This window comes from Haliotis rubra, unplaced genomic scaffold, assembly GCF_003918875.1.
Source record: "Haliotis rubra isolate DU_JTF1 unplaced genomic scaffold, ASM391887v1 Scf125, whole genome shotgun sequence".
NCBI lineage: Eukaryota > Metazoa > Mollusca > Gastropoda > Lepetellida > Haliotidae > Haliotis > Haliotis rubra.
The window spans coordinates 1381056-1395246 of NW_025765170.1; the positions used below are offsets into that span (position 1 = coordinate 1381056).

General features: G+C 40.3%; 1 protein-coding gene across 1 annotated transcript in view; it reads left to right on the forward strand.

The window, feature by feature from the left end:
- Positions 1-14191, forward strand: part of LOC124266361 (probable G-protein coupled receptor CG31760) — a 259647-nt gene that overhangs the window by 175846 nt on the left and 69610 nt on the right. Inside the window, exons 4-6 of the mRNA XM_046701172.1 lie at positions 287-410; positions 13030-13173; positions 13867-14058. Coding sequence (XP_046557128.1) covers positions 287-410; positions 13030-13173; positions 13867-14058 — 460 coding nt within the window. The remainder of the gene's footprint in view (positions 1-286; positions 411-13029; positions 13174-13866; positions 14059-14191) is intronic.

A 14191-nucleotide genomic window follows, 5' to 3' on the forward strand; every position in this document is an offset into this window, starting at 1 on the left:
AGTCAGTTTTGACGTTTTCCATTGACGTCTGAAGGTTATTATAACGTTGAGGTTATTCCCTGCCTGCGTCATTGAGAACGCTTTGGTATCAGCTCTTTGTTTTCATTAAACAATAAGCCTAAATGTTATTTTGTATTTCAGAGGAACTAGTGAAATAGACATCGATATACAGAAAATGGATATTGACCATTGTCCACTAGACGAGAGGTCAAATCATTAAGGACGCTTTAGTACCTTTTTTCATCACACAACAAGCCTAAATGTCATTATTTTTTTTTTATTTCAGAGGAACTAGCGGAATAGATATCGATCTACAGAAAGTGGATATTGACCAGTGTCCACTAGACGGAAAGTCAAGTGAGGACAACGTGTTTGCGGGATCGTCGCGATGTACTCCCGAGACGACGAGGGTATGTACAGATGAATTTCCTAAATAACGACATCTGCCGCAGTCTGCATCTCAGATCTCTCCATCATGTAGCAATGACGTGAAACCCCTAAAAACGGGACCCTGTTTATCCGGAGTCTCCCCTGTCGAATACTATTTGAATCAGTGAGTGCGTCCTGTTTAATGATGCAGCATTTCACTTATAGCACTGCGTGTCATCTTGATGTGGACGAACCCTTGAAGATCCGGGTTATATTGGTCTTCAGTAACCCATGCTTGTCGTAAGAGGCGACTAACGGGATAGGGTGGTCAGGCTCGCTGACTTGATTGACACATGTCATCGGTTCCCAATTGCGTAGATCGATGTTCATGCTGTTGATCACTGGATTGTCTGGTCCTGTCTCGATTATTTCCAGACCGCCGTCATATAGCTGAAATATTGCTGAGTGCGGCGTTAAACAACAAACAAACCAGAAATGGGCATCACATTTTGCACCCACGAGGGAAATCGAACCCGAGTCTTCAGCGTTACGAGCGAACGCTTTAACCACTAGGCTACCCTACTGCCCCTTCACCAATGTGGCAAACGTCGTAGACCTGCATCATTTTAACTTTCCTCCCTCATCAAACGTAGGTGTCGTGAGATAACCGAAATACTGTTAAAAACTGTGTTAAACCCAACTCACTTACTAACCGGGTTAGAATTGATCTTCAGTAACGCATGCTTGTCGCAAGACGCGACTAACGGGATCGGGTGGTCAGGCTCGCTGACTTGATTGACACATGTCATCGGTTCCCAATTGCGTAGATCGATGCTCATGCTGTTGATCACTGAATTGTCTGGTCCAGACTCGATGATTTACAGACCGCCGCCATATAGCTGGAGTGCGGCGTAAAACTAAACTCACTCACTTAGCTGGAGTAGATTATGTAGGCAATCTTAATTTTAATTTAATCGCTTATTATAACTTTTTTTCTGACTGATGAAGTGTTTTTAGAAATATGGGGTTAGTGGAGCACTGTCATCCATATATCAGTCACTGCGCAATGAGAAGTATTATTGGCCTCTGAAAAACAATTGCATTTACACTAAATCAATATGACTGATGTGACCCTACGTTCCTATATTGGTAAGATAAATCATTGCTTTATTAAATGTCACTGAGGAGAGGACCACATAAATAGCTGTCCTCTTTTCACTGAACCAGAGACTACACACGCCGCGATAATAATGGACAATAAATAATTGACGTATATGTATAAAAACAAAATGCCAGAAAGAACTACGTCGATCACTCGTGTTGTTCCGGCTAATTTCGGCGTGACTAACGGAAACAACCGAGTGGTGATATATGAGAGCGAAACTCAACAAAAAGTATTTAATGGATTGCGATTGACATAGGTGATCCTTTATTGTTTTTATGGTCATTTATCTCGTGAAATTTATCATTTTTTCTTTTTCATGTGTAAAGAAATCAAATACATATTATTTAATTTCATCAGGAAAAAATCGTTAAATGGAAGTACGCCGTCTTCACATTTTGGCATTGTTGTGTGAAAAACCATTTTGTTTGTCGGTAATCATGTATAAATAATTAATAGCTTATGGTAATCAATGCATGTCCCATCGTCAAGACTTCACGGTTTTGTATACACTGAGTGAATACACCCGTAAGTGACCTGTGAAGGTCCGGGTTAGAATTGGTCTTCAGTAACCCATGCTTGTCGTAAGAGGCGACTAACGGAATCGGGTGGTCAGGCTCGCTGACTTGGTTAACACATGTCATTGGTTCCCAATTGCGTAGATCGATGCTCATGCTGATGATCACTGGATTGTCTGGTCCAGACTCGATTATTGCCAGACCGCCGCCATATAGCTGGTATATTGCTGAGTGCGGCGTAAAACTAAACTCACTCACTCACTCACAGCCGTAAGTCTCGCGAGGCGCTACCTCCGGTGCTAAGCTGGTTCACGGCTCTCAACTTACGATATGCGAGACGGGGCCCAGCTTACTTCCGGTACCAGATTTCCAGTTCTGGTTCCAAATTGCACAACCACCAAATATGACTTTACTAGACCGGACGATGTGTACAACCATGCTTGTCACAGCTGTTGACAGTTGTAATAGTTGGCTAATTTGGGGATGGTTAGATCGGAAATTTCTAATTCCTGCAAGGATTATCGGTTCCATACTGTCAACTGACAACTATGAGACGGTAATGAAACATCGCTTGTCACCGGAAGTACAAAGGTCTCGCGAAGTGCCGTGACCTACTTACGGGCCCTGTTAGTCAGCGAATGAAGTTGGAGGTCAATCGGTCCAAGCTCCATACATGGTTTTTGTGCGAGCCCTATTATTGCTTGATATCAAAGCCATGTGGGGAGTACGTGGCGACACGGCTGCGGCATCGGTGTCGCGAGATATGTTGCTTTGTACGATGTCATCTGAGCTCTTATTGGTCAGAGCACCCAAACGTCTCCACAACTCTGGAACGATGCCGAGGCTTGATTCTATCGTATGTATTCACAAATGATGGATGAACGTTGGGTACATAAACCCTGGAAGTACCGACGACCATTGCAATCTAAAATTAATACATTCCCCAATCACACATTGACAATGTCTCAGAATGATACAGGCACTAATTACAAGATCAAAGTTTGGACCAAGACCCAAAATGGGCACCCCTTTAAAAATGCCCTCTACTTAAATTGAAAAAAAGATGACCAATTTAGGCACCATTCAGCACGTGAAACTTCCTCGGCCAATAGTCAGACCCTCTTGACCACCCAATTTAGTCTTCAAAGAAACCAAACGCGGAAATATCAGCCGATTTTTTCACTTAAGACTGGATGAACTCGGATTGCCAATATATGCCATCAGTTCACCAACGATCCTTACAAAGTTCACGAAAGACTGTGCAAACTGTACCGATGGATCAGGATTTAAGGCCCCATCACCACATCGGTCAACTAACATCAGGATCAATAAAACTTTTGGAAAAGCCAATAAGTCATTATGAAGACAGTATGGCGATCTGCCTTCTCTCGCTCTGACGCATTGCCCTCCTTGTCGGGCTGTTTGTTTAAACAGCAGTTCCAAATACTGTTTTGGAGATCGTTGGTTTGAGTGGCGCAACGATTAAGTCTTGTAGACAGGGTACATTTGTTTGATGTGATGGTTTGCATTGAGATGGACTGTACTTAGATTAGTTCTTAGGATAATAGCGATTATGCTTGCCCTGTTTAATCTGGAGATTTGAAGAATGTCTAGGGACATTAAAAAGTTTTAAAAGGAAAATAATTATGGGCGTTTTGAAGTTTATAATTAACTATCACACAAAGAATGTGTAAAGATTCTTAATGGAACATTAAGGAATGCGATAATGCGAAGTTGTTTTGAAACGGATATTAATGTTCGTTGCGAATTAAATCATTAACTCTTACGCTTACTATTTGAACACGTCATGTGACCATTCTTTAAGTAATGCATATACACTTATTGGGTGTACAAATACAAGATGTAAAAGAATGATCTTATCGTTATACTCATGTGTTTTGGAATCGAACGTTCTTTCTGATATCACCGAAGTACATGTATGGAGTGTAACACCAATGTAGACCAGCATCGACAATACTCGAGCCTTATGTTGGCAAAAATATGTGAGTGAGTATGGTTTTACGCCGCTTTTAGCAATATTCCAGCAATATCACGGCGAGGGACACCAGTAATGGGCTTCATACATTGTACCCATGAGGGGAATCGAACCCGGGTCTTCGGTGTGACGAGCGAACGCTTTAACCACTAGGCTTCCCCACCTCCCCGTTGGTTAGGGCATCAGCTGAACAGTGAAGGATGAATCTGGCGAACAGTTAGGAAACACATTCCGAATATCCCATCAGTTCCCTACAACAAGGATATTCCTTGACGAACAATCTGCCTCTGTGGTGTAGTGGGTAGAACGCCCTCTCCTGACCGTACGTTTCATGGTTCGATTTCCGTCCCCATCATTCTAGAAATATGGTACTTATTGTCATCCTGCCTGGTGCTCGACATTGAGGATATAAACCACTGGTCGGCTCGGAGTCAGTATCATGTGATAGATAGGTAGATAGATAGATAGATAGATATTTATTTACGTCTCGCCTCAACATGGTACAGTAACAGCTAAGTACATAAACACAATATCACAGTGATAAGTTGAGCCATTCCGTACAAATTATGAGAGACACTTGTGCTAAAAAAATATAAGGAATATGATGTGGTGATCTGAATGCCCGCGGGGTAGCCTAGTGGTTAAAGCGTTCACTCTTCACGCCGAAGACCCGGGTTCGATTCCCCACATGGGTACAATGTGTGAAGCCCATTTCTGGTGTCCCCCGACGTGATATTGCTGGAATATTGCTAAAAGCGATGTAAAACTAAACTCACTCACTCATCTCTATATAATTATGTAACAAATACTCAAAGCCAGGTAGTGATTATCTCGATTACAAACTTCATTCCATTGGGCAAAATAGTGGTGATTATCGCATGAATGAAATCGGCAATGGCACCTGGTGTTCACCTTAAGATATAGTAGACACCGTCTAATAGAGACTCTTTATTTCTATGGACAAGATTGTATCGTTTTTATTGTCTTTTCCGGCTTTTAAATGCAAACATCACGACGCAGTGCCATTGGCTTTCGAGGCTCATTCCGATTAAACTCGCAACAGCAACATCAATGAAAAAATCGTGATGTCGTAAAATTTACGCTCGCTCTTCGGTCCGCGGTATACATAAACATCCTCCGATATCGAACTAACATGTACGGTTATGACGGAACGCTGGGCCTTGGAATTGGTCCCTCATCAAACCGCGTCCGATTTTATTCACAAAAGACGAAGGGGGGATATTAAAGTTGAAGTTTCAGGCTACAACCTCAATGGTTGTATGGGTTCCACACAGAACGAAATTGTCCTCCCCGTTTCCATTCGAGAATTTACAAATGTCTTTAACGTTCCTTGAATGACACAGACCCTTCGTTGTAATAGCATGGGCTTATAGATTCGTTCTTTCAAACAGCGACCATGGCCATTCTCGTGTGTGTCACTTCAACTACCAGTATATTGATTCCAGTAGCAAATGCGGTATTAAGTGGTGCGTTTAAGTTTTCTGAAATGGCGCTGAATCACAGAGTAATTAAAAGTCTACAGTTTTTCCCCGAACCCAGCTATGGTATTATGTTTTCTGAGGATACCCAAAGCCGGAGATGTTTGTATAAAAGGCCAGTAAACGGAACTTTTAAAAAATCGTGGAAATAGGAAAGCTTATGTGGTTTTCTCAAAACTGAAATTTCGTTCCAACCTAGCCGCTGAAAAGATGGGGGGGACTTTCTTTTATTTGCTCGTCAACCCAACTACCATCAAGCATACACTGAGATTGGCACTCTGCTTGGTTTACGTCGCTTAGGGTGATTGCGCACTGGCCATTCGAAGCTTAAAAGATTTGATTTCAAGGAAATTAGAAATGTTCCCGCTTCAATTTTCTACATTGTATAATGTGTCTCTACTGAAACGCAAGGGTAGGGTGAAATAGATCTATTCTATTGCACCTTTCGAGCTGTCAATCACTCTGTGACAGGCCACGACTTTTTTCCAATAATCTTCGCGGAATTGCAAAGCTCAAAAACCCAGTGAAACGATTCCTTCGCAGTACGGGTCTCCATTAGTGCAAATATTAGTGAGAACATTTTGTCTCCGAAGAAACGTTTTCTGCGTTTAGAAAATGCCATTTAATTACAGAACTACGTCATATTTGAAAGCAGGGTCCTAAAAGGATTGTTAATATTTGTAATAATCAGAGCTTGTACTTTCGCTATCTGTGAGATGAGCAAAACACGGATTTCATTTCTATCATCCAAATGACATCCTAAAATCGCTTAAACGTTAACACTTGTTTGGAATGGCATGCACTTTTAGGTTAAAAAGCTGTTAAAGTGGCGCATGGTCTCATCGGATCTGTCGCAACTTGCGGAAGCGTTGGACAAGGTTCGCACGCAATATTCAAATGTCCCAAGGGACGAGGCATAAAACGGTACGCCACTTGGGAGCGTGTTTAATGAGACACGCATGACGGTTGTGTAAAGCTCACATTGTATCCCGATTCCCAGTAGAGGTGATGTTTCTGCTGCTTTTCAAACTCATCTGCATTAGAATCATTCAAGCGTAGAGCAGGTTCCTAGCGGTAAATTCCCGTGTTTATTTTTAGGTACGGCCTTCCAGTCGAGTTGGCAGTTCAAATGAGTGTCACTTAAACCAAATTTGTCTCAGATAGTTTAATCCCAATTTTTGAATTGGCGAATCTTGATTATGATTTTCTGCATGCCCTGTACCGTTATGGGAGAACCAGCTGATGTTTTGTTATGTATGGAAATGGTTCTAAAAATTAAGCTGTTCCCAAAAACACATTGTGTTCAGGATTTTCAATATATACTTCCCATCAAAAGTTTAAACTCACTAGTGTAAATATAGCCACTTACTTCAGGCAACTAAATTAATTGTGCAAAATATTCCATACTGCTTAAGGGTACTGTTTACACTTGAACTCATGTATTCATTTGTAAAACAAATTCGTTACGTTGAAAAGATTATTGTCATGAGTTCAAGAAATGATAAAACATCAGTGAAAATTGGCGAATTCTTAACAAAACTTTACACCAAAACGCAACTGTTCGCATGCATATTTGCACACGCTTTTCAGCAATCTGATGCATGGTCCTCGTGCAGTTCATCTGCATAAGGTTTGCAGTTGGTTCCCCCAAGTTAGTGGAAAAATCAATCTTCGATGTAACCATATATATATACATAACATATAGTGAGTGTTTTCATTGAGTCTAAACTTTTGATTGGAAGTATATATCTTTCGCTGATCATGCCAAAATATTATGCTGTGGTGCCCCATATAATATTTGTCTCCCGTTAGAGAAACTGTAATCTTACACTAGTGAAGTATCCTCATAGAAACAACAATTTGCTTTGCGAATTATGGCGCCTATGAGTAAAGGGTCCTAAATGCTAGAGAAATATATAAAACGGGTCTATGCTAATGGAAAGGAAAAATATCCTTGATATGTTCCAACTCTTCAGTGTGCAAACCCACGTTTTCAACATCTAAAATCATGGTTAGAACTGAACAACCCATGCTCGTCGTTAGATGCGACTAACGGGATCGGGTGGGTCAGGCGTACTGACTTGGTTGATGCTAGTCGTATCCTATTGATTAGATCGATGATCATGATTTCAATCAGTTCAGAATCGATTACTTACAGAGGGCCGGCATATAGCGGGGCAGTGATGAGTGCGGCGCTAAACAATGAACAACCACCTCACGTTCTTCAATGAAGTGTGAAAACAGCATGAGCCCGAAGCGCTCGTACAATACCAGTTAGTCAAAAGTTCACTATTCCACAACCTTAATATCTTTGCGTTGTTTGAAATTAACAGATTATTATGTTATGATAAATCCCAGAGAATTAGTGAGGTATTTTACAGGCATTTACATTTCTGCATGCATATCGCGATGCTCAAAAGTTTATCATTAAAAAATACCTATCAACAAATGCAGAGAACAGTGCCCAAGCACCGCGTCTTTGAAAATTGTAGGCCGATCAAAGGCTTTTTATCAATATCTGGTGAAGTTACTGTATGGGTTTGCTAATAAAAAGAAATGTGTTTTCCATCGCATGAGTCGACAGAAACATGATTGCATTTCTCAGTTTCAGTCACCGTTTTTCATCCCCGAAGAGTATGATGGATACATTTCTTGTGTAAAACCGATTTCTGATATGACTGCTATGATAACTCCCTTTTTGTACATTGACATCCATGTCATAGAAGATTTCAAAACGAAACTAACGGACAAAAGAAAGCATACACTTGAAAATTGGATTTGATAAAAAGCAAATTACAAACGTTATCAAAACGTTACAAGTTTGAAAAACGTCGCCGAAAAACTGAAAATAAAAATATAGATTTTTGTTGCGCATCTTATCCAGATATTCCCTGACCAAGAGCGCTGATTCATATGTTGTTTTGAAAAACTTGGTCTTGTAGTTTTTCCGGAAGCTTTGATATTTTCCGATCTCCTGATATCCACTGGAAGATGATTCCAAAGAGCAGCACAAGTTCTACTGAAGGTTCCAAAACTGAACCTTGGTACCCGTATTAAACACATCACATATGTTTCATGGTAGCCACAAGCCACCATCCCACACGAGGGTGCCCTTTAAATTGGCTGACAGTTTACTATGAGATATACAAATGTACAGTTAAACGTCGTTATGTCGAAGTGAATACTTTGAGTAAAGCGAGGTTAGACAACAATCGAAAATGAAAGAAAGCATAGGAAGGAAACTTTCCCTTCGTTACAACCGTAGGTTCAGTACGGATCAAAGTTCGACACCACTGTGTGACTGTCAAGTCAAGTCAAGTTTATTGTATTCAAGTCCTCCGGCCCATATACAAGGAGTTGCATACATATACATAACTACAGTACATAATACAATGGCAATTATAATGGTTATTGCTTAGATAACCTATCATTTCTCAAGACAACAGCATGTTTTACAAAGTGAGAATCGAGACAAAGGCTATCGTTGGATATTTTGATAGATAATTACTTGAAATATATTTTCTTCTAAGATCATCATAATATGGACATACAAATATAAAATGAATTTCATCTTCAATAGATGAAGTGCATAATGGACAAATTCTCATATTTCTTTCTATAGACAATCTTCTTCCTTTATTAATACTTAAATCTAATAAACCTAGTCGGAGCTGAACAAATGTGCGTCTGATATTTCTTGATGTCAATACAGATAAATATATTTCTGGTTGGATAAGGCTCTTAAAAGGACCTATATAGATCATACCTTGAACTATTTTCGAGAGTCGAATGCCATTCTTGATGTAACATATCAACTGACTGTTCTCGGAAACGTTTAAGAAACAGAGTTACATTACCCACTGTCTGATTTAACCATGCAAATCCAAAGCCATGAGAAAATAAAAGATTTCTAATATGTGAAGCCCAAGTTGTCTTGCCCATGTTATCAAGATGAACAAGCATATTATAAACTTTATTAGGTATTCGTTGTTCATGCATTTCCAGAATCTTAAGCCAATACTTTAAACATCTGATTTGTGAATTTATATAAACTTGATATCTCCCACATTCCCCATAAACCATAAACTGTAACAAGTATGATAGCCGCCCTGGCGTACCTTTCGCATAGGCGTCACAGAAGATTTGAAAACTTTATCATCATTTGCTGTCTAGATACAGCTCTTAAAGGCCCGATGTCACACAGATTTTACAATATTTTGGCCTATGTTATATATATTGGGGCGTATGCATTCAATTTAGCTTCCTATTGATGCAGTGAAAGACTTAGTATTCCATACGACTTGCCTGAAATCGATAAACTTCGAGGAGAACAGCTTCCAAACAGAGAACACTTGCCTTGTATGGAATGTAAACAATATTGTAATCTAAACACGTAATTGTTTTTGGAATAAATCATATGTAATAAATTATAACCCACTATTCAACAACATACGTTTCTTTCTTACTGTCGTGAACATAAGAAATGCGATTGTCGAGACAGAAATTCAACGTCTACTCCCATCCACAACATAGAATAACTTTAACTGTGCAAAAGTACACCGGCTACAATATTCAAAAATTAAATTATGCCTTCTGGGAACTTCGGAAAGGACCCATGATGCTCCGCACAAAGGAAGTATCAACGCGGTTATCTCCCCTGTGTGCCGTTGATTTACACGTTATTGCTTTACGTCGACTATATTATACGCGGGACACCAACAATGAGTAGTCTACGGACCCTCGTTAAAGATGTTAACGAGATACTCCGCGAATGTTAAAGATCACTTCAGAAGGTTAATTCATAAAAATGGTCACTGGGTTGTCAAAGAAATTGAGTTACGGCCCCCTTTCAAATCCACCCTTGGTCTGTTCCATTGACGTGACTAGACATGGCGCTGTCGTGACAGAGTGGCGTATGGTTAATAGAGGAGAAGGGAAAAGTCACATGATATATGGTAATTTGAACTAACGTTGGTGAGTACGGAACTAATTTGTAGGAGCTTCTTCAGCAGGGACCTGGTCATTAAAGCATTGGATCGTTGACTTTGCTGAATAAGCGATTTACTCTCAATGGCTTGGGGTAGAATAACTGAAGGTTCCTTTACGTGTCTGAATTGGGTTTAATGACAACATATGGTCATTGGTATCATGAGACGTCACGAAACCCACTTTGATGATGGCTCAACTTTGTAGAGAAAGTGGGTAAAACATGTACTAGTATTTAAAGGAAGGTCGTTTACGTCATAGTGATATTAGCTTAACTTACCTCGCAATAAGATACTCTTTTCTGATTAGTGACTGAATTGCATTTACCCATGTTCCCAGATGATAGATCTGGTAGAAAATCCATATATCCCTGGAAATATCCGTACGTCTTGCCAGTGCAATTGATATATTAGTAACATGTCCATATTATCCGATAGTAATGCGACTATATCCCGTCTCTTGACACCAAAACAAACAGAAATTTTAGTGATAGTTACTAAAGTAACTTTTTTCCCCAAGTGACAAACAAAGTTATAACTATTTTTTCTTATAACATCAAAGGGGGTCATTAAGATATACGTTAATGACATGTGGTCATTTGGTGTTATTTGGAAGATATTTCACAAAAGGGGTGTCCCAAAAGTTGGGTTGACAGACTATAAGAACGATCATTCTGGATGTGTTCCGGTCAGAAGTCAGTGAAAGGGTTGTTGACAATCCTGATGGACACGTTTTAGATAGATGGCAAAAAGTATGTATGTATACTTGCGGCCGGAGTGTAAAAAATGTTCAGTTGAGTTCATATATGATCGTGGCTTGCTGGTCCCTTCTCGATGTATGATGTTATGTTATGTGTTGGTTTCCAAGTTGAAACTAAACGTTAACCTTAAATCAGTCCGGAAAATAACTTGGTGTGAAACAAACAAACAAACAAACAGACAACAAAGCAACTGTATTCTAAAAGTATATAAGTCTACAAAAAATATACAAATCACTATAATATACCATTCAAAAAGGTAGGGGATATTGGATTTACAAGATTGATAAAATGCAGATGATTGAAGCCAAGGAGTAAACAGATGGTGAAAAGAAATTAAGGGAAAATGTGACAATTTAATCCATTCCTTTGGAAATGTTTCGTCTGTATGGATATATACTAAACAACATTATAAACGCACCACACTAAAATGCACCGACGATGCTCAGATATCATGGGTACATTTCAGTCTGACGGGGATATTTCGTATTATATGGGTGGTGCGTTTCTAATGTTGTTCAGTATATATTACTGTTTCACATAGGCATTGGCATTGGCTAGTGGTATGCTCGCTAAATGGAATATCCCCTACTTTTTTTGAATGGTATAGTATGAGAGTGGCAGTACAAATACAGAGGCAGTATGTTACAGAAACAGTGATTGTAGCAGGAACGACAGAGATGGTAATACTGGACCCTGATCCACAAATAGTTCGTGGCGCTACGACATTCGTAAGTCTATGATAAACTATAGAGTTACGATAGGTCGTAACGTTACGAACGCTTTGTGGATCGGGGTCCTGAGCTCACTGCTACAGTGATGAAGTTTCCAAAATAGAGTATCCAGATTTAAAACGATCTCTACACAATTGCTGGTCTTTTTGTAACTTGAGACGTAATGTGAGATACGAGGCAAGAGGTAGCTCCCTTGTATACCAAAGATCCCAGGAGATTCTCCAACTCCCTATATCAGAATATATTGCAAAACCCAAAAGGGCCAATGTATAGCACATGTCTAAATATTGTATACAACTGCCCTCCATCACCATCCACATATACAATGTTTTATACTTGGAACGTTGTTTGACTCTGAATAACGCTGCCACCTAACAACATGTGTGCTCAAAGACCAACAATAAAAGATTCAGCACTACGACATCAAGGGTACGTAGTATGAAGTGGATGTCAGGTTGTCACCTCAGCCACTGTTTCCTTAATTATGGAGACCCATTATTAGTGAGTGAGTTAGGATTTTATGCAGCTTTAAACATTCCAGTTAACTTCTTTGATTGGTGTTTAGAAGTTGGTACCCATAGAACTATCACCATTGTTCAACAATCTAGTGATGTTGCCACGTGTCTGTTTAATGTGGGAGGAAAGCCCGAAATGATGCATATATTGGAGGGTTACATCTTGCTAAAACCAATTGCAAGGAGCACTGGTATGGTCTAATCATTCCCTAAAATAACGGCCTGGAAATGACACATTATCTGAGTGTATGTTGTGGCACATTGTTCGAATCGTCTTCTTAAGCCGCAGAATTTCTGCCCATTCCCTTGTGACACAGAGTGGGTATTATTTTGGGCCGTTTTTAGCCATATTCCAGCAATATCACAGCGAGGGACAGCAGAAATGGGCTTCACACATTGTACCCATGGGGGAAATCGAGCCCGGGTCTTCCGCGTGACGAGGGAAAGCTTTTACCACTAGGCTACCCCATGACCTAGACCGCTTGTGTTTCAGTGCGACCACCTCCCTGGACGTGGCTTCCGCCGTGGTTCCTACTCCTGCGTCTGCAAAGACGGCTATTACTTCCCCGACATGACGGCTGAAGACAGGTTCTACAGAGGACAGGACGTGGAGGAACAGTTTGCAAGAAAGCGAAAAGTAAGTACATCAGTTTTGTTACTTTATGTTCGGATATACTGAAATAAATGTTTCAGCCAATAAATGCTCAGTGTCTGTGAAGACCTGGTTTAGAATCGGTGTTCATCAATCTGTACTTGTCACAAGAGGGAAGGGTGGTCAGACAAGGGTCCCGTTTCACACGGCAATCGTTATGTTGCAGCTGTCGTAAGTGATACACTATAAGATGGGCTTACGATAGTCTGAGCGTTATGATCGCTTTGTGAAACAGGCCGCCCAGACATTTCGGTAACCCGTATGAATACCGTAACATGGACATTGCAAATATGTTCAACACTGATGTATCAGGGAAGTTGTTTATACCCCAAAGTTCGTTCTATCACAAAAACAAAGCAAAGGCAAATATGACTAAAAAGTTAATACCCAGGGTCATAGCTATTTCTTTGAGACAACCGTATCTTCGAAGAATCAACGTTCGACACACATGTGTTTGGCTGTCTCCAGCAGAGTGTGGGTGGTAACGAGCGGTCGAGTGGTCCTATTCGGAGTAGCGTCCCTTGGTTGTAGGTCATGAATTCGAAGCCCCGATTCGTCCCCGTTATGATGTTTTATCATTGAATCGAACCCAGTTAGTAATGACACTTGTGCCATACTTGATGTAAAACTGAAATCATGAAAATGAGTTACAAATGTCTGAGTTTTTTCTATTTACAGAACAAGCCCAACACTTATGACACGTTCCAGTGTTTACAATGCGCGCCCGGCTGTGATACATGCATTGATTCAAGTCCGTGCGTTTTGACCTTGAACTGGATTCAGAGGTCAATAGAGCTGGGCGTGTCGGGACTCATCATGTGTTTTATTGCCTTTCTCGTCTGGTTTACCTATCAGTACAAGGAAGTAAAGGTAAGGTTGAGTCTAGAGCAAACTTTACGTTTCGTTTTTTAGTTGTTTAGTTGCACCTATTTAAATGTTTTTCGGCAAGGCAGCCGGTAAGAATAGAGTCGGGACCAGTGATGGATATCATGAGCAACGATCT